Source organism: Falco rusticolus, chromosome 12, assembly GCF_015220075.1.
Source record: "Falco rusticolus isolate bFalRus1 chromosome 12, bFalRus1.pri, whole genome shotgun sequence".
Classification (NCBI taxonomy): Eukaryota; Metazoa; Chordata; class Aves; order Falconiformes; family Falconidae; genus Falco; species Falco rusticolus.
The window spans coordinates 13761707-13784003 of record NC_051198.1 but is presented as its reverse complement, the minus strand read 5'-3'; the positions used below and the strand labels follow the sequence as shown (position 1 = coordinate 13784003).

General features: G+C 38.5%; 1 protein-coding gene across 4 annotated transcripts in view; it reads right to left on the bottom strand.

Moving 5' to 3' along the window:
• The window catches only part of ZFAND3 (zinc finger AN1-type containing 3), a 145678-nt gene that overhangs the window by 10680 nt on the left and 112701 nt on the right, over window positions 1-22297 (bottom strand). For all 4 annotated transcript variants that reach the window (XM_037405156.1, XM_037405153.1, XM_037405154.1 and 1 more), the window contains one exon: window positions 11639-11809. In XM_037405156.1, coding sequence (XP_037261053.1) covers window positions 11639-11809 — 171 coding nt within the window. The remainder of the gene's footprint in view (window positions 1-11638; window positions 11810-22297) is intronic.

Here is a 22297-nt window from a genome sequence, read left to right as displayed (position 1 = left end):
GAGACAGTCTGACGGAGCAACTTAGGTGCATGATTACTCCCACAGGTACCGCACGCAATCAATACTCACTTCTAAACTACTTTGTACCTCAGAAGTCACTGACCTACACATTTAATCTGTAGGCTCCCCTTCCAACCTTACACGCTGTCCTTAATTTTCGGTCTAAGTTGCAACCCACAGCAGTCACGCTCAAGCAGTAGTTGTGACACTACAACTTGACTTACCAGCCAGCACAAATGGTGGGTTACCACTGTTGTGAAATGTCTGTAGAACTGGGGTATGACCCCAGTTAATCTATGGTGATGGATGCAACTTCACGGAAATTGGCATCTTAATGTGTCACATACATTCTCAATATAACCAAAAGAAACATTTTTTCCAAAAGACTTGCACAACTGCAAAAACAATCCAGTTAAATGTTTAGTTTAACAGGAGAATTTTCAAAGAAACGTTTTGCTCCCAACGACTTGCAGCATCCAACAGTGGTGCCAGACAGTAAACAATGTACAACTAACTTGAGGGAGAGGAAAAGCTAGGTTCCAAATTAAAATTTTGGACTTCAAATAGGTGAAGAGAGTTTGCGTTTTTGAATTATCATACGATCTTGCAATGATATATTCAGGAGAGGTTAGTATCACCACTACACTTGTAAAAGAAACACTCACTGCCATGTGTGCAGGGCTGAGAACACACTGAAACAACACTGCACGTCCCGTATCACTCCTAGTTTCACAAGGTTATATCCCATAGGATGTGGGACAATGAATCCAAAGAACAGGATATGCAGTAAAAAAGCAGAATTACACCAAAAAGTCATCCTAGTGTCACAGAGTAGATGCCTAATAAAGTAGAGGTAAACCATAATAATAGGTAACACTGTTGTAAATGGTAGTACTCTTATAAAATCAGATTTTCCATAGGCTATACCAGGATGTAAAGAAGTACTTGTTTCTCACCCAGAATATTTAGATTTGAGAGCAGTGAAATCTTACAAAAAAGTCTCCCGAGAAAGGGCAGGTGGGTGACAGAACTATGCTAGCATCAATGCAGAGCCTTGCACAGAGTGTTTGACCTTTTCAAAAGAGCTGGGTAAGTATTAATACTTCTAGAATTCTCTCTACACTAAGCCCACCTGAGCCAATACTTTTCTTCCAGAAGCTGAGGATTTAATTAAAAGCCAAAGCGTACCCAGTAACTTAATTAAAATTGCAAGCAATACCAAGTGATTCAATAATGTATGTGTATCATTTTGTTTAGCCCAATGAAAATGCAGGAAGGATAAGGCTACTAATGAAGAACTGGAATGAATAACGAAAGGGTCTATATGCACATACTGTACGTGTTGTATTAATTCTAACTGTTCTCCTGGATCCTGCATATATTTTAACGGCAAATCATCACATGCTGAATATGATTCCAGGTTTGATTTTCAATATATTTCCTGAATTGTGTTATTAATGCCTTAGGTTTAAATAGCTTTCTACAGGTTGCACCGTATCGATCCACAGTCTGGCAACAGCTAGGCTTGCTGGCCAAATCACTGGAGAGAAGTAGCTCTCTTTCTTTTAAACCTAAATGAAATTTATTTTACATCTTTATCCCCTATTTACACCTTATGTCCAAGGTCCCTTAGATTACACATTCTGCTCCACGCAAATCATCTATTGCTGTAGCCTCTTGCCATCTGTCAGGAGTAATTCTTCTAACCAAAGAGAATCAGAGCTCCATTCAGAAGCTCTATTTATACCATAAAGGAAAATAAATGCTTAGAGCGACGTACAATTCCACCCTTCCCCTTTTTTTGGGGATGCGAAGATTTACATAACGTTCCCTACTCCTGCTTGTTCCGAATACAGCAGGACACCCTGTACAACACTTATGCATATATCTGAGCAGCCTTCAGCAACTCAGTAACATTTAACAGCTGTGAACACTTCTGTAGGTAAACATTTTCAATTCAATACATAAAATGATACAATTAAATAAATGTATCACTTTTAAAACCTTACTGAAGAAAATGCTGTAGCTTAGTGATTAGAATATCCATAAATACAGTTTTTCAGCTCTTGAAACTTTTCTCCAAGGCAAGAAATACTTAATAGCAAAAGCCTCTGACACTAACACTATTCTTTTTATTCCTGTGAGAACAGGTGCACACTAATCTTTATGCCATTTCCTTAGAAGGTCCCAGCAACCTAGTAGAGAACTCTAGCACAGAACCATGTAGTCTCACTCCAGTCCCAGTTTCAACGCTGTCTTATACCTTAGATATTGAATTCAAGGCCACGGGTGGCATTTTCCTTTAGGTAATATTTTAGTTATTTGGTTTGTAGGGAAAATACCCTGACTTTTCAAGGCAAACTTTTAACAATTCCTTTCAATATCCTTTCTCCTCCCAGTTCTGATGCAGCAAATGGTGTAATGTTTTTTCCCCACTTCTTCCTATGAAGAATTAAGACTTCCACCAACAAAATTCACTCATCTTTCTTCCCTACCTAAACCTTACTTCATAGTTGTTGAACTAGCTGGTAATGTTCCTTCAGGATTTGTCAGATTATGGCGTATTTTTGAGCCTGCTACGTTTACTTGAAATATCAAGCACATTAGTAAAATCAGTACATAGGTGCATAGCTATTCATTAACATATGGGCAGATATGTCTGATTCACTTTGAGGGGGATGCTTTCTAGGCCGTATCTTTCCTTTTGAGAACAGACTGCTGCAGCCTCCTGCCGACTGGCAGAAGTTTTCAAGGTGCACAGTTCTGGTGAAGCTATAACATGTGCCTGTGGGACTCTGGATAAATAAGAACACTGTGAAGAAAGAATTTTGATTAGAAAGGTAGAGCACTTTAACCTTCAAAAATGTTTCCTTTAACATCTGGCAAGTAGGTGGCTATTACCTTCATTTTTTTCTGATAAAAAAATGACGCAAAGACTGAGCAAATTGATTCTCCAAAGGTTCTGCAGGAGATGGAATTAGAAATCAGCTAGTCTCAGCTAGATTTTTATGTTCAAGTTCACTAGGCGTTGTGTCTCATGCATACAAGACAATTAAAATTGCATCTCCTTTCACTTTATGCATGTGCTTCTTTCTTCTGTAACCACAGCACAAGCATGTATGAAAGAAGAGACCTAATGCAGCAACCAACAAAATCCTTATTTTTCCCCCCTCACCATTACCACATCAGTACTATCAAAATAAAACCACTTTTTATTTGTTTTGTTTTTAAAAGGAACATGTTACCTTGTTTTATTTAAGAAGAACTCGAGGACCTAAGAGACTGACTGACCTATTTTCATTACCCGTATCGACTGGGACTGTTAACAGGGTCAGTATACGTTATAAATTAAGAGTCACCTGTTGTGGAACTGTAGGTAGCAGGGTGGAAGAAATCCAAACCAGCACATGCTGTAAGAAACCCACATTACTTGAACAAGCTGGGGGAATATACTAGAGCCTTTTCAAACTGTATTTCATGATGACTAATTATAAGCAGACCATGAACTCCATTTACACTTTTAAAGCTGTAAATAGTTTTTCTAAAGCCTAGACACATGATACACCAATTAGTCAAGTGCTTTTAACTGTTTAATTTCTAGTATTTTCAGAATACATATTACTCAGAGAGACCAACCTTAGTTAACAGCTCCTGTTCCTTATCAATTTAATTAGCATCTTGGGATAATATGTTTTTAAAATAAAACAAAATAAAAAACCCCCTTAGAGTCTGAATTCGAGCTATAATGGGTAAGTGTTTGCTTGCTGGGATTTTGTTTGGTTGTTTTGTTGGGGTTTTTTTTTTAAATGCTTGCAGCAATGTAAGCTAAGATGCTAAGCATTACTGGAATGGCTGAGGTAGAAGGACTATTCTGGGAGCAGCTATCTTAGGAGAACAGCCAACACAAGACAGCTGAAGAGGGTACATCTTAAGGCCTGGCAGGAAGACTCACCAGAATTATAGTATGTAACCAGTTACTAATAAGATTTATTTTTCCTTTAATACTTCTTATTGAAGTGGTTGACTCAATCTCCAGAAGCAGTGCACATACTTAATTTTAATCAATGGAAGTACATCCATTATACCAATACATAATCATGTCCTGAAGCCATTGTACCAGATAAACCTTATCCATCTAGAAAGTGAATTTACTAGCACCATTATAAATTCTCCTCCACAGAAAAAGGTTCAATGGAAATGGAACCATGATTTAATATTTTACTGAGTTTTAAGAGAAACATTAGTTTCAATACATGTCGGACTACTTTGTACAATGATGAAGCAGTTGTCAGCTGCTTTTTTTTTTTTTTTTTTGCTTATCTATTCATGTTTGTTTGTTTCTTCCTGTCCTTTTGAAGATAATTTTTAAATTAACTGAGTAAATCAAATCATTCCAAATTTACTCTGGCACAATTCAAACAAGTGCCTCATCTCCTGTGTTTATGAATGAGCAGTATACAAGTTAAGAATCTGCAGCTGTTTTTCTTCCACTTGCTCTATCACTGAATCACAGCGAGACTTGCTGCTACAGTATCTGTAAAAAAAGGGTACCGTCTCTTCTGTGTGGACACGTTTTGTTTCTGATGGCTCAGTGCTTGATAAGAGTCTGTTCTTTCCTTACCCCTCTGCTTAGTGGGAGTCCAAAACAGAAGTAAAGCAATGGACACTTTTAAATAATCCCAAGAAAATAATTCCACCAGGTTATTACAGATTTATATAGAACTAAATTAAAAACAGCGATGTGAGAAAATAAGCATAGTAACATACCACAGCTCTCTTACACTTACTATGCTTATGTATATGTGTGTACATATATACAAGAGAAGTTTCCAAATGGTTTAGAAGGTATGTTTGCCAATTATTTTTTAAAAGTTTTGTTCCTGTCCCTGCCAACATTACAGATTTTTACAACTTGCTATAAGGCCTTCTCATGGTGGTTGAATCTCCTTTAATTTTGCATCTGCTCATCAATGTTTCAAAGTCCTTTCCACTGTTAAGTTTTTAAATATATATATATATGTATGTATTTATTTATAATTTGGCAAGCACTAAATTATCTTTAGAATGCAGCAGACTTAAATCAGGAGTTGGTTTGGGATGTAGGATATTTTGTAAGAGATATAATGCCAGTTAGTTTTAACATTGTTCTAGTGCAAGATAAATGTGCTCTTCACAGGCTTATTCCCTCATCACCTTAAGGTCAGCTTTCCTTTGAGCTACTTTTTTCAAATAACTTCTGAAATTTGTGATTTTGTTCCCATGATTAACTTCCCTCATGATCACTGTTCACACAGAAAGGAATGTGGTGCACTGATACCTGTATATAAATTAATCCGAAGACTTCACATACTTTTTTGGACATATGTTTTTTGATGAGCTGTTTCAAATAAGTTTTTTTCTCTTATTTTAACAATCAACCGAAGTACCTCTGTTTCTGTCAATGATTCCTTTCATCTAATTAATAGGCATTTATAATAGTCTGTCCCACTGCCCCTAATTTTTTTTGTTTGTTTTTAATCTAAGTACTTAAACATTCATTTACATGTTTTTTCCCCCCTCTAGACAAGTAATCTTAAGATTACCCAGTTTGTTGCTTTACCTCCCTGTTTTATACTCCTTCACAGTTCAGCTTCTCCTTTATCTTTTTTTCATTTTCCTACATGAATGAATTTGGCATCCAAGCCAACTGTACTATGCAACGTGTACATCTTGTACTACTATGGCCTCTTTACTTTCTGTTCTTCCTGTCCCCTCCTCTAATCTAAGCAAAGAATGAAGAATCTTAAGTGGTTTTATGCATTAACCTTACAAGAAAAAAAGCAACAAAGTAGTTGGGTAGAAATTGAGTTATCAACTATTCAGACATATTAATTTTCTGTGTTGCTAAGCTGTAGCAAGCAGCTTGCTATTGAACTTTTTAGAACTAGAAACCATTTTATCAAGATAATCTTACCCACTCTGCTCACATTTTGATGAGGTATTTCACCAACTTCTAATAAAAATTTAACATGGCATCTATCCAGTTTGCATTAAAGTCACATTCAGCGCCATCTCTGAGATGCCCAGCACACTGTATACTGCAAAGGCTAAAACCTGTGTCCTTTTTCTAGAGACGTGCTTCAGTAGTTAGATCTCAATTACAATAAGCAGTGGACAGTGAGCTATGTGGACAAAGTTATAGCCACATAAAGCTCCTAACTAATTAGGAAGGAAAGTTATGCCCTGATAAAGAAGCAGTCCATGGTGTGCCCCAACAACGTGCTACACCCTCATGGCACGCGTTCAGCACAGCGCGGCAGCGCTCTGGCTAACCGGCAAAGTTAAACTCGCATTTCCTGACTCAAGAGTCTTGCTGCTGTAGAGGCCACTTGTGAACATGCATCCCTTCAAATCAAGAAACGAACAAACGTTAATATTTGCCAACATCTCAGAAATAAAAATTGCAAAGCCACGTGTTTTGCCTTCACCCGTGTCCGAGGTTAGTAGTTACTGCCGTGTCTGCACCCTGAGCAGCGGTGAGTATGCAACTGTTCAAGTCTCTCTCCATTCTGGGAAATTATACTTTGTCAAAACACAACCTAAGCCAGTAACACTTCAAGAAAATCTTTCCCATCCACACAGACAAGAAATACTGCTAACAACTGTTGGATCAGATTGCACCACAACTGAGCAGATGTTTTTAAGTCTGATCAAACTGGGAGGTTTCAACATCCTCCCGTGCTATTAAGCACCTACTCTGGCCAAAGAACACAAAACCCCTGAGATTCCTATCTGAGAAGCACACAAACAAGTCAGCAACATCTCTGTAAGGCACTGCTACTGGGAGCTAAAGCTAGGCTTACTCTCCAGGGCCACCCCACTGATTGCCAAGAGTTCTGGACAGCCGGAGCCTGAGCTACAGACGTGTCCATTAGGACGTGGCCTAGAAATTGCAAACCATTCTGCACAAAACCTGCTGAAGGGCTGGCATGCTGCAGTAATTTTTCTTTAATTGCTTACTAGGGCTGGATCTAACATGACAGATGTGAAATACCATCTAGACTATCCTCATACATCTTAAGCGATTCCAACAATATTAAAGACCACTGCAGACTTCTGCATGTTGGCTTTACACAGTAAGTGATACCAGAACTACTTTTTGCTGTAAAACACTTCTAAGCCTCTGCCATAAAACTAAGCTGTGCTTTCTGTGCAAATAATTTCTATGGCTTAGAAGCTTACAACTCAGATCTTTTAAAAATGTACACCGCTATTTAGTAGCAACATAAATCTAGTCAAGCAACTAAGACAAGGCCCATAAATTTATAGTGTAATTTGCAAATAATCAATCTGCCTTTTTCTAAAATACATTTCCAGAAGTCTGTGTTCTCTAGCTACTTTCACTCACAACTTCGCTGCCCCTAGCTTTAAAGCCAGTCTGTGGTAAATGCCTGCTTATAACATCACTGAATCGACAATTTTCAGATCAAGGATCATAGGTGATTGACTTCAGACCTCTTACACTCCCAGCAGAAATGCTGTAATAGAATGTAACTTGAAGAATATGATTCCTGTAACTCCTTGACAGTATAATTACCTGTTAAATCTAATATTAAATAAATACAATATTTCAATACAATTATTATCCATCATAAGACACTAAGCTATTGAAAGGCCCACCCAAAACTAGAGAACACTGCTGTCTGGAAAACATGCCTAGTGTAACTGTCACCTAGAAGTGTTTCACAGGAAGGTAGTTTTGTTCTAGTAGTGTTGACTTAAAGGTTATCCAATCAGAGAGGCACAAAATGAGAATTCGTTTTAAAATTTCTCTCTCGCTGAAGCTTGCAAAGTGCATCAGCAATTAACAATTCCTATCACTTCTCCCAGTTCACCATGTGAAAAGGCTCAGAACTCGTTTTACAAATTGCTCTTTTGAAGATCAAAGGGAAGCTGAATTTGTCTGTGTGCGCTCTGGATGAGTTTGTAATTTACTGGAACTTTCAGAGGAGGCTTGGCAGCACGCTCGTTTGACAGCCCCAGGGTACAGGATTCAGGGGAGCTCTGTGACTCTTCTGAGTTCCTTCCTTGGCTTTAATTGGCACCTCATTAGAAATTAATGAAAATGACATCCTCTGTTCTTCCTGCTCCAGGCACAGAACACTACAAAAAGGCCCATCACAATTCATAACACATTCAATTTATATAGCAATGGCTCTTAAGCATTATTTATGAGATGTGAATTTCTTGTCAGCAGTTAAAAACTTGTACAGAGGGGAAGCAGAATGAAAAAAGGTCTTGAGAGTATGCATGTATGAAAATAAACAGATCTTTCTACATCTGAAAAATGTTGTGTTTGAATTTGAAGAACTTGCTGGAACTCCCTTCTCAGTAGTGAATTGTTTTTTGTCATGGCAAAGCCCTGCAGCACTGTCAAATATGTCTCCAGTTCCATGCAGTGTCAAGGGAACGAGCTCAGCCGCATCCCCTCCCTCTGCACAGGTCTTATAGAGACAGTAGAGCCAATGCATTACCTCCCAAAGATCTCTGAATCTGGTGTAAAGCAGCAGCCCACTCTCTCTGTCCCCTTTTAAAAAAGGTTGTTCCCTGCCGCACAAGTCCCAGTTATGCTGGATTAATATTTGCAGGTATGTCTATATTAAAACATTGTCCAGTATGTATAGATTTTTCTTTCCACTATGTCTCACTAAAAATCTCACTGGAAGAGTCACCAGGACACATCACCAAAAAAGGAGATAATTTCCAGTACTTTGAACTTTAAGACAAGATCACGTGTAACAGCAAACAATAAAATGGCTGCTCTGTGGAGTTAATTTGGATTTTAATAACAGTGTTTCAAACACAGCTTTGGAACAACATGGTATTTATGTGGTTAATCCTCTTTCCTTACATCCAAGCAAACACATACATTTGTCCTTCTAAAGATTGTGACTGCCCTTTTGTTGATTCTGACTATCAGAATTTCTTTTAATGTTTAAAGTTGAGGGGTTTTCCATCTTGGGTTTTTTTCCCCACTGTTTCAGTTAAGGAATAAGACGCCAAGAATTTAATAGCAGTGGTCCAAAGTCCAGATCAAACAATGTTCTACCTTGACCATTACTTTTGAAGAATATACATGCCTATTTTACACCAGTTCATTGTGCTTCACATTATGACAAAAAGGATAACCTGATCACATATGGATTTAGAAAACTTCTAAATGAAAAAGATTTTATTTATTCTGTCCCATTTCCCATCACCCTCTCACCAGGGTTTGTGATCTGGCTTGTCATTCATGACCTAAAGCAACCCAGTTACAGATAGCAGGGCAAGGTTAGTGAGAATGGTTGCAAAGGCAGCTGCTTTAAAATGATAAAGGCTACATGCTGATGAGCACTGGTAAAGCAGTTCAGGTGATGTGAAGCCAAGATCACCTGTGTTGCTCAGTGGTACGGTTTTGGTTGCTTTTATTAATATTATTATTAAAAGTAAGTAGTGCAGGGTATGCCTACTTTGACATCACATGAGAACATTTTGTTACAGATAACACATACACACTGAATACAGCATTAATGAAAAATTACAGCTGCACTGATAAACCAAAGATCTCCAGTCTTTTCAGCCCTGTTGTGAACATGGAAATAGACTCCTGCCTCTAATTTCTGTCATTAAGTGCATGGAACAGAAATGTTTATTACACATACTTTAAACTATATAGTATGTACTACGCACTGTAGGAGTGCAAATTTTCATTTCCTCACTTATTGCTGAGGAACTCCGATTTTTTTTTTTGGTTTCATATTGATCTTTTATTAACAAATTTTATGAACTTTAACAGGGCTATTTCCATAAAGCTGTATATATCCAGTAGAAATAATTTAAAGAATAATTCCTACAACATTTATATTGCAACAGTGTTGAATTGTGGAATTACCTCATGAAAACTTGAGAGGAACCAACTAGATATAGTTGCCATTCATTTTTTTTAAAAAAAAAGGAGGGGGGGGAGGGCAGGTCTTATTTTATAATTTAAAAAACATTAATTATCAATGGAAGGACTTTAAAAAGTTGCTAATAAAATTTTATTGCTCTTACATAGCTCTAACTTTGCAGAATGTAGCAAAGATTAATGATGTAACAAATTGCTAAGGCATCTTTTCTCCAATTCTCCCCAAGATTATAAAACTCTTGCTTCCAATATTAGGGAGGATTCTTCTATTTCAGTCAGGTACCTGTGAGCAGCCTCAGTCATTTGATATGTGACAGCAGCAGACTAAAAGCAGAAACTCCTGATTCTACCATGCTGAGCAGAAAGAGCCATACCAAACTGTGTCATTGATAGCGCTGAATTCCTTCAGTTTGATAATAATGTTACTGGATACTTCAAAGTATCCAGACATGTGATTTCCGTAACAAGAATTTTTAACATTACAGCTTTTGATTTCATGTTTGGTGGCTTCACAGATAACGTATGTTAGTTCTATGGCAGGGCTCCGGTATCTGAAACAAAGCCTGCCTCACATTCAAAAGAGCCCAACACAACATTGATCTCTAAAGGCTGAAGACAGACAGGTGATGAAGAAAAAAAACCAAGTATAACATGGAATCTTTGCAACTTTCTATTGCTTCTCTTCGCTTGATATTTGGTATTTGGTATAGAATTCACTCACTGGGTCTTTCTAACCAGCTTAGCCAACCCTTCCTCTCCCCACTGCTGCTCACAAGGGTGTGCCTTCTATCCAGAAAACATTTTAGTAGAATATTCTACGTTTCACAGGTGCAATGTGAATTGCACCTATCATCTATGCAAATCTTTTGGAAATTATGCTCCTGCTGAGACACAATGAAGTAACTGAACAAACTTCTGCAAACATATCAATACAAGCATGGTCAGAGAGCACAAGTGTAAGGTTTCAACACATGCTTATATGAAAAAATAATCAGCAGGTAGAACTACCATGTGCGTTACCACTGGGTCTGATGAGCACATTTGAACTAGTGATGAACGATGAAAAAGCATCTCCTCTGGAATCTAGTCCTATTAATTATTGTTTCAGAAAGATCATTTGCATGTAATGTGAAACCCCAAATTAGCTGCCTGCATGATATTATCATCCTCAGCTCAATCAGTTGAACAGTGTCATCAACTCTGGAAAAGCCAGGTTGGATGATTTTAAGTTTATGGTGAACAAGAAGTCTTCCCCTCAACAGCTAACTGTAAGAATGAAAACATTTTCAAATTAGAGGGTTTTTTGGGTTTTACCTTTTTAATAATAATAGAATTATAAAATCAGAATGTAGATGCTAACCTATGTTCCTTTAAGCTCTGTAAAAACCCTGTCATCTTTGCATATTTGCTGATGTGCTTTGTGTTTCTCCTCCTGTCAAGTGGGTATGATGCTCTCCCGCCTTACAGGGACTTCTGAAGCTAAATTCATTAACATCTGAGATCTCTTGAGACAAGGCAGTACATCAAGGCCAACATTTTAAAGGGGAAATTAGACAGGAACTAATTATAACTTTTTGCTACCGGTGGAAGCTATAGCTTCTGTTTAAAAGTATTTTTGAAAGACAAAAAACCTCAAGTGTTCTCTGTATTTCCACCTCTGTCTGTTAGGGAACCGAGCACGGCTGCATTAGGACACTACTCAGTACTCACCACAGCGACATGATCCCAGTTCCTGCTGTACTAGCTCCAGTTTTGTTTGGCACTGGAAGCATCGGCGTCTACTCTTCTGTTTGGATCGACTGGTTTCTTCAGGCCTGTCATTACTGTCATCCAGTAGCCGTGGCCGTTTCACAGGAGAAGCCTCACTCTCCGACTGTGAATCTGTTGTATTCACAACAAATATTTTAGGAAACATATTAGAACTTCCTTGGTGAGGCATCCGTTTGGGCAGACTGAAGGTATATTGCTTTCAGCTGGGGTCACCACCAAGCAGCATGATACTCCCCGTTCTATTGCACATACACATTTTCTTAACAATCAAAATGAGCATCAAGTAAAGGACAAATTACCATTGTTCCCTAGAAGAACCCCTCCTGCTGGCAATTACTGAATGTAAAATGAAGTGATTAGCTTCCTTCCAGCCATGGCTGGGTCATATAGAGATACATGTAGAGTACGCACCACCCTAACAATTACAGACTTCATCTGTCATCTCATTTAGTTTCTCCTGTGCACCTTCTTTGTTCTCCCTGCACAAGTAGGCTGCTGATGAAAAGCAGCTGAAAGCAGGTTCAAACTATTTCCTCCCTGGGCAGGAGGGAGATTTTTAAGGCACAGCATGTAAATTATATCTCTTATGACTGAAGGCAATACACGAAAGCACCATACTGTGCTTCCCTCTCTTTCCACATGGATCATGATTTAAATCAAATTAGTATACACCAATACAAACCCTAAACAAAATAAGCCCAACTTGTACATGCAGGCTATAAATTCAAAGTGCTCAGCCATTTTTAAAGAATTAGTCAGAATACTACCTGCATTAATAACTTAATAAATTTCAACTTATAAGAAAATAGCATGTGGAAAGCCTTAAGAAGTTCAGGATATGTTCGGGATAATGTTACTTCACGTAGTATAGTACCTTCCCTGCTTCCTTTTTTTCTTTTCCTTTTACAATGGACAGTATAATGGACAGGGCTCAAGAGTAGCTCATGAAATGCACATCACATTACTGACTGGAACGTGGGACGCCCAAACCTTATTTTTGCAGCACGTCAGAGGCAATGGATTTCAGCAGATCTGCCACTCTGCAATCTAAGTCAGGTCAGGCTAGCAAAAACATTTTCTCTTCCTAAACCTGGGCATAGCAGAATCAGTTCTCCATTTCTTTTTAATAGAAGCTGCAAATAAATTTTACCCAAACCGTACTACAAATTAAACTGTTTGTAGTACTATTGCAAGGGAACTGCTGAAAGCCATTACTGCAATCAGCCAGTTCCAGTGCAAAATGGTGATCAAGGAAAAATAAAAGCATTAGTTCAGTTAAATCCACTTTGAAAGGACATCAATCCAGCAAGTACCAAGAGAACTATATCCTTTTGGCAAGGCTGTAGACTATTGATTGTGTTTTTACCTTTATTTTAAGTTTTCATTGTGTGATGTCCTGTGCTTATGGAAAACAAGTCTATGTTAGTTGTCCTGAGTTAGCCAGGAAAAGATAACTGCTGTGGTTAGAACATTGCCCATCTCCTTATTAGTTATATGATCTTATCTGATCCACTGCTTATCAACACCATGACTTTCCTTGAGCAAACAGCTAATGAAGTCAGACCAGGAATACCTGCTAGCCTCTCCCTCCAGGGGACACTATTAGCTTTCCCCGGTTCCTCATACACAGTATAAACTAACCCACTTTTCTTACCTGTGTTTCAGACCTTGTCTCACAGTGTTTTTCCGGTTGTTGAACTCCCACTACTACAGCCATTACAAACACACAACTTGCCTTACTTGGGTCTACTTTATTCTGTCATAGTGCTCTTAAGATATGCTGAAAATGCCCTCCTCACTTTACAGTGAGAACAAAGTCTTGGAATCTCACATTTCACAGAGAAGTGAACTGTTTTCTGCAGAGTATATGGGTGATGTTTTTATTAAGCTACAATAATTTTATCTGATGTGTGCCTTTCACCTTACAAAATACATCTATTAGGCCTAAACATTTGGTAGGTAACATACTCCACCTCTACACGCCTGGCTGTGCAGGAGCCTTGACAAGGAAAAGTAAGTAGTACATAATGAATTATTACAGTTATAGAGCAACTAGTCCTGTCTTAAATTAAATCTCTGCAGAAGATGATCCAAGAGAAAGATCCTCTGAAAAAACTGCCCAACTCTCTGAACCGAGATCCCAACTCATGCAACAAGGGATATCTTATGGTCCTATCCCCCAGACTGGTTTTCAGAGTGCCTGAAGAGCAGGCTAGCCTTGAATGTGGTAGGGTGCACCTTCAACAGGCAGCTTGTGTACTGTAACCCAGCAAAAACCTATGCCAGCCCACCTTGCTGCCAAAGGTGGGGAACGACATGGTTTGTAGTTTATTCATTACTCAGAGACAGACGCAGTGCTGTGTTGAAATAGCTACCTCCCACACATCTTTCCTTCTGGAAACATACGCCATTCTGGTAGTTGTCAGAAGCAAATCTGGCATTCTGAATTAAGTCAATGGAAACCATAGTGGTCTGCTTATAATAAAGTCCGAATAAGGGATTCATGTGTATGAGTCACCCAGTGTCTAATCAGTTAATGAAGCCATGTGCTTTAATGAGAAAAATAGCTACCCTCAGTCAGGCTAGTAGTCCTATAATTAAAATATTTAATTTTACATTTCCTGTTAATTGGTAATGACTAATTGAATATTAACATAAGTTGGTTAATATGATAGAAATTAAAATTTAGGTATCTCATTTTTTAACATGCGTATCTTTTTGCCGTAATTTAAACAATGTTAACACCGAGGTAAGAAGCCCCTCGGGGACAATACCAGCTATCTGATGCCTGGCCGCACAGCACCTTGAACACGCAAACCCAAGCTAATACGCATTACAAACCAGACCAACAGTACACATGCTTACATCTTCTCGTGGGCAAGTACAAAGAGGGGGGAGAAAGCATAGATCAGAACTGAGAACTTTCAGATTCAGTCCTGCAATGCATGTCTTCCAGATCGCGTTGCCTTCCGCAATACTGACACAAGCGATACAGAACGCAAAGTAAGTCTTCCAGCACCTGGAATCTTGCAACATTAAAACAGAGATCTGATAGCAAAAGGAAATTGTCATGCATAGCTTTACTACCTGGATTGCAGAAAAAAACCCTCAACACCCTAGGAACAGGATGAAGTGCTGCAACTAGACACATGAGCAAATTCTCAGTGTCAACTATTAAACAATCAAAAATGGCTACAGAGAAGAGGATTGTTTCAGTAACTGACAGTGGCTTTCCTTAGAAGGATGATTCGTGCAACAAGAATTACTTCTTGCTCTGTCTTTAAAAAACATTTTCCACAGTCAACTTGCATATTAGCAGTACACCTAAACCAACAAATACCCAGTCTGAGGAAAGAAAAAAGGAAGAAGAAAGAATGCTTTCCTTGTGCTTGCAGATGTCAAAAATCATAAAACCTTTCTGTAGAAATGAAAAAAAACACCCAACAATAGAGATGAGATATCCCCAAAATTTCACAAAGAAATTGCTCAGCAGAGTAACTGCAACTGCCACAATCCCACTGCAGTTTTATTCTGGAGTTATGAAAGAAGGATACTTCTATATCTGATGATAGATTCTTCTAATTGTGGTGACTCTGTCAAACTCCCATTTGAAATAGAAGCAATTCAGCTGAGCAAGACACAAACTGGAGGCTTGTCTGGAAACAACAAGCAGAGTAGTGTTCTTAAAAATTCTGTTGTCTCGGACAGAAACTCACATTTGTTCCTCACTGTCACTGTTCTCGTCTTCATTACTCATGCTCTCCCCTCAAAATTTGCCAAATAAATGATGTCAGAGCTGAATCCCACTCTTAACTCTCCTGCCATGGAGGAGTTTGCAGGCTGCATGTACATGGCTTCACTAACAATCATGATGGCTCTTCTGCGGTATTTTGGGGAGGGGGTGGGACACTCTAAGCCCTGCAGAGACATGGGCTGAGAAAATTTAACAGGGAAGGAAGAAGGAAGGAAGAGATGGGAGAGTAGTAAGAGAAAGAGGAGCTCTCCTCTACTGCCACTTGCTTCAAGATTGAGAGGAATCTGTTTAATCTCTGGTTTGGTGACAGCTCTTGAGGCTCTCAGGGTTGGGTTTTTTTTTCATTTCATAAAGAGCCCCTCACGCTGGCAGGCTGACATTTATGATCTCAGCTGCCTGTGAAAACACCAGTAAGAGCAATAATTAATGAACCCTCAAACATCACTGCCATCTCCTCTGAAACTATTTTAAGAGAAGCTTAAGCTGTTAAAACCTCTGTCCATGAAGAAACTTGCTCAGTCACAGACAATAACTACATAACAGGGATGAACTGAAGTTTGAGCAATATCTTGTTGCCAGTTTCTAGTTGATCTTTTTTATTCCCTTCATTATTCCATTTTTAGCTGAGGCATTACCTAATTCCCTCCATGTTGACTATGCATTAGAAATTTCATCTACAGGAAACTGCCTTGTTACAAATCTTTCATATCACATTTACCAAAGTCATCATTTAAAATTGTCTCCTCTACTTCAAATGAACCTAAAATTAACGTAGCTGTTCCAAAACCCATCTGCTTGTTGACTATTAATGAAGAGACAGAAAGTCAAGATTAACATCTTATGAGCCAAGTTTGACAATTGTGACCACCTCAGTTCCTCCCTGTTGCTGTGTAATGCTGTGGAAACAGTTATTTTGAAACTGATATGTACACTGAGACAAACATCTTGCCCTCTCACACAATCCTGACTGCATCTCAAAGCTGCATCAGAAACCTAAGCACACATCACTTTTGGAAGCACTCATGCTCATAAGAAATTAATTTCTTTTGTGAATTCACCTCAATTTTTCTTAAAACGCTACAGATAGATGTCTCAAATTCTTGCATAAACCCTTTTGTAACAATTAACATGCAATCTCTTTTCTAGGATCATCGCAGTGCCTTTAGCATCACCATTTCACTAATTTATTTTTTCCCCTCCACAGAGTTTAAAAGTAACTGCACTAACACTCATAGTCCCTATACCATGTGGAGTAGGGAGACCACACAGGAATAGTTCCTACAGAACTCAAGTCCCGTCAGACACTGCTTTGTCTCAGGAGGCTCCCTGTGCTATAATTCTGGAGACTACAAATAAGCATTACGGAAGTTATTATTTCTCATCAATTACCAAAACCATTCAATAGTAGTTGTTCCCAACTCTAATGAGTAAAAACAACTAACCAACAAAAAAACCCAAAAAAACAAAAACCCAAAAAACCCCACAACTCTTAGCCTCTTTAGATACTTAATTGAAGGCGTTGCTGCAAGACATTCCAAATGCAAGACATTACTGATGTGCTTCAAAATCTGCCAAAAATTCACCTTCCTGCTTTGCAATAGAGATTAAGGAAAAGGCTTGCACTACAGTGACTTAAAGTGTTTGGCTTCTTTTATTTTTAATGAACACTAAAAGAATCCCTAAAGAAATTAAATTTAGCGTTCATATTGCTTTGAGTGTAAGCGGAATTTTTGAGCTCAATAATAGCATAGCTTAATTTCCCCAAATGAGAGCTGGCACATGATGCATGCGTTGTGAGGAAAGCAAAGGAACATCAGACTCGTGTAGTACCAAGCCCTTTGCTAGCACAGCAATAACAGGCATTTGTAAAACACAAAGATGAACACTCCAGAGCATCACAAAACTTGTGTACCCAGCTAACTGACAGCATGTCTTAGAGCACACAAGTCCAGTGCTATACTTAAGCAAATACACTGCATAACAGCACAGGACCGTGGCTGAGCCCAGGGGCTCACCAGCCTAGGGGCTCCAGCTGACTCGAATCCGGACAACCCGAAACACTGACAGGGCAAGGTGGGTCCCCCGGCCACCAGTCACCTCCCAGAGCAACCTGAGGCGTAGGGGCTGCCAGCCACAGCTGCAGGTCACTTCAAACTGGGACACTGATCTGCACTGTGGCACACACCGACCCCCTCCAAGTATTCACCTGCCCGTTTTCATAAAACCTTTGTGTGAGATTAGTGTGTTCAAAACCATGATACCTTTTTGAAATTTAATTAAAATAATCCAAGAGACTCATAAATTATTGCAGGACAAACTATGGGGGCTTTATTTCCTTAGGAAAGCCAGCAGCTGCCCTCCATCTCCAGTGGTTTATGTTCATCCACCTCATTTGTGTTTCTTACCACCAAACTTCAAAACTTAACACTCTCTAGTTAAAATTTTTAAAATATCTATATACATATATATGTATGCATGTGTGTGTGAGTAAGTATTAATGCATATATTACTGCTAGCATGTTATTTCAGAAAAACATAAAAATGCGGGAGCATAACCACACATAAACATATAACTTTAGTAACATTCCACTTACACATAAGAAAACACTTCTTTTACTGTTGGGGAGACCTGACACTGCCACAGGTTGCCCAGGGCAGTTTGTGGAGGCTCCATCCTCAGGGGTGCTGAAAACCTGACTGGACATGGCCCCCAGCCTGCTCCTCTAGGTGACCCTGCTCTGGGCTAGCAGGTTGGACCAGACGGTCTCCAGAGGTCCCTTCCACCCTCAGCCACTCTGTAATGCTGAGATTTATGGGTGGGAAAATAAAAAATAATAATAAAAAAATTTATACACTAACTCCTTCCTACCACTCATAATTTTTGTTTTCCCCTGAACCTGTACTGTTGGTGTTACCATCCATCAGGAAGTATACTGTACTGCAGTGTAACTTAATGAGGCTCTTAACTACCAGCTCTAATGAAACAAAGGGATGAATCTAGTGCCAGGAACACAGATGAATGAAACATACATTGAAAATTGTACAACAAACAGGGAACTATATAGGCTACTGCATGCATTTTAGCTAAGTGTGAGAAGTGTGAGAATGCCTATGATCCTTTCTTGTCAATACATTTTACAATTGCTAAATTAAGTGAAAAGCTAATTGGTTTTCATCTCATATTTAGGCTCCTATACTACATATGTTTTATAGTTAAAATTCTTTAATTACTCCCCCCTATATTTTCTGATATCAGCAAGTCTTTGAGTTAATAAAAATGTTCATTTGTTTCTCAAACATTTTTATTTATATACCAAATTGATGTAAACAAGTACATATTTAAATGTATTCAGGCACCTGTACTGTACGGTTCCTTTGATGGATTAACTTAGGGCACTTCAATTAGTTGAAACACTTCCTGGGGCACTGGCCACTCCTATTGCTGCTGACTGAAAGAAGAACCTTGTCTATTTAAGAAAACTAGGCGAATGGGGTTCCTTTCCTGAATTACACCAATGGGCCAAGTCTGTAAACCCCCGGAGCCCACAACAACAGATGAGTTTGTGAAGAGAGAAGAGGCTGGACCACCCTGTGGAGCACTTGGCCTGGTGCTTGCTGTCCATCTCTTGCTACAAGGGTAAACAGCCGAAGAACACGTTTAAAACCAGCAGCTGACAGCAAAATCATACACAGGTAGCAACTGCAAGTGTCTGCAGGCACAAGACTGAACTCCCATTGTCTTGATTACTGGGGGCAATTTATGCACTATAGAAGCCTGATTCTGTTCTGTTCTAAGGATATTAAAGGAAGCTGGTTTGAATGGTTGGGTTTTTTTAAATAGCTGACAAACAGCATCTCGAGCCCTTCATATATTCAGGCTATTATAAAGAATGAACCTTGAAAGGGCCAGGAGACAAAAAGAGACTACAGCACTAAAATCACTAGTTTTCAAAAAGATATTTTACAGGTGTCAATTTGAACTTGTTTTCTCATTATTAAATCATGTATTTTCGCAGCATGTGGTTAGGGTTGGGAGAGGGATAAAGGCAGATTCTGGTGACAGTGAAACCCAGAGAACAAACGATATCCTAAATGGCCTGAATAATCAGAACAAGATTAATAAGTGAAGGAACAACGCACAAATACAGATAGCTAAATGGAAGAAAAGAAACACAAGGAGGACGAAAAAAGCTGTAACATGGAAATATACGTGATGAAAAAGTTATGAGGGCAAATCATGGACATCCTGGCCATTCCACAGCACCTGAAGACCGCTTGTTACTATTCAACTACATATATTTACATATATGAATATGTATGTACAAACATTAAAAATAAGCTTACACTGGTTCTGATAAAATGGAAAATTCTAAAGCATTCAGCAGTATCGTAGTTTTGTTTTTGCTGACTTTAATGACAGCCCTCTTATGCTTTGTGAAATTCTCTAATATTGGATTAACAAGAGTAGATAATGCCATAAATATTGCATATGCACTAGTCAGCTCAAGAGTGCATAAATAAGCAGTGTTGCTCTGCTCCAAAATCCTAGTAGTATACTCCGGCTATGTTCTCATCGATCAGATGGTATACAGTATTCAGGAAAGTAATTCTTCAAACTAATAGCCTAAAACCACTTCTATACAGAAACTACTTGCTCTGTTATTTTTCATTCACATACCAAGTTTCTTCTAGTACATCCTTCCCCCCCACTGCTGTAATGAGGGTTTTCCAAGGCTAAGACACAGATTCAGAAGAGGAATTGTAAAGAACTCTTGCCTGCTAGCAGTGAAAAAAAATTTTTTTTCCAGTATTTATCTTTCAAAAAACTTATTTGTCATTAACTGCAGAACCTCAGTGATGCCATTAGCAACAGAAATCTTGCAATAAGAGACTGTAATTCCAAGGACTATGAGTGATTGATTTTAAGGAAAAAACCTAAGAACTCTGGTATTTTGATAAAAATTTTACTGAATGCATTAAGAGTAGGTTCTAAAATGTCCAGCTAATCCATCTTCAAAATATACTTGGTTGTGATTCAGTTATTTTAAAGAAAGCTTAAAATTCAGTTTGTATTTTGATTGTGTTACCTTTTCTAGCAATTTTTGTGGGGAAAGATCAACCAGCCCTGGCATAGAAGACAGTTTCTGTACACCTGATTGCTGCCTACAGTACATCAGAAGTCAGGCTGGTTTACTGGGCAGCTCCTACTGCTTTGAACGGAGATATCTGGGAAGCATCGACATGAACCTGAACCAAAGACCAGATTTACACAGAGGGAGAGCTAGAACAGATCAATGAAACTCAGAGGATGCAACAGTACATGCACTGTCTTGTATCTTATATCCAGCTCTTTTTCAACCCTCCTTGCTCCAAGATGTTGGTCTCATTAGTTATTCCCTGTAGTTTATGTTACGGAAAATAACTTGGAAAAAGAGGTAACTTGTTTGCAAGACAAGTCAGTGAACATACAAATGAAACCCCTCACTTTGTAAGATGATACACTTCCCCCTGCGTATGCTCAGCAGACTTCAGCATACTTCCAAGAGACTCTAAAATTACTGCCATATATTTTTAAGGCCCTTATGAAAATTAATAGCTAAATGGAAAATAGTGAAAACTTGTACTTAAAAGCTGTCTGATGCTGTCGGAACTCATTAGTCAGAATAGAGGCCTTCACCAAGAGTCAGATGAAACCTCACATCAAAAAGTACAGCAGCAACAGGATCATGCATTAGCTCCCTGCACATTACATGTGTTTTAATTAAAAAAAAAAAAAAAAAAAAAAGCAAATTAAGTGGCTATGTGTTTTGAAATGTATTTCAGGCCAGTTATTTAATGCCGAACCTGTTAAAAAAACCTTCAGTGCAATGAAGTTAACAAATTTAAAACTATAAGAGGCTGTGCATCATTGGCTGAAACACATTGGTAAGAAAGTTGTCTGATCTGTACAGATCAGATCAAGGTGCTGACTTCAACACACTGAGCTAAAACCAATTCAATTCTTCGGCTGCCAGGAGGCAGAGTTCCTCACAGATCTGAAGTTAATGATCTCAGCTGTTCTTTATGGCATTCTCCATATTGTCTTGCCATTGGGCAAGCCCAATCAAGATTAAAGCAAATCCTGAACTTTCCCAATCCTGTTCCAATATATAGTTTTATTACATTTTAGGAAGAAGGGGTTGTAGGTGGGAAATGTAAGATGCGTAACCCTGATTTCCTTGCCCTTGAAATTAATAGAGATGTGGTTTATTAAAGCTGCAATGAGCTGCAATCTTGTTACTTGGGAATGGCTTTCCAGCAGTCTGTGGGCGAATGCCAGTAATGAAAACAAGGAATTCAGAGCTGCTGGGAGCATACTGCCAAGTAAGCTTAATAGATGTATATTCTCTAACAGTAACTAGGTACCTACTGTCAAAGCTCAGTTAACTGATCACAGAGATCCTGATAGTTCTGAAAACTAAACGTGGCATGAAACCACCAAAAAAAAAAAAAATAATTAAAGGTAAAGTTGTTTCATTTTAATCAAAATACAGATAAAGAATAAAATATTTACTCCTCTGTTTCAACAAATTTGAAGATAAATCCTTTGTCGTAATTCCCTAAGACTTCAATACAAAGATGTCATATCTCAATTTTAAAAGATAATGATCTTAGAAAACATACAATTTTGTATTTGGCAAGAAATTCCCAGACTAGACTGAAAACCACCTATCAGACCATACAGAAAAAGCGGTGAGAAAGTGATAAGGACAGCAGCACACATTTTTTCAGAACTGGAGAGTATCTTCTTTACTGAAGCACACTTTCCTTATCCTGCTCATGGCCACCAAGAACCCTGCTGCAAG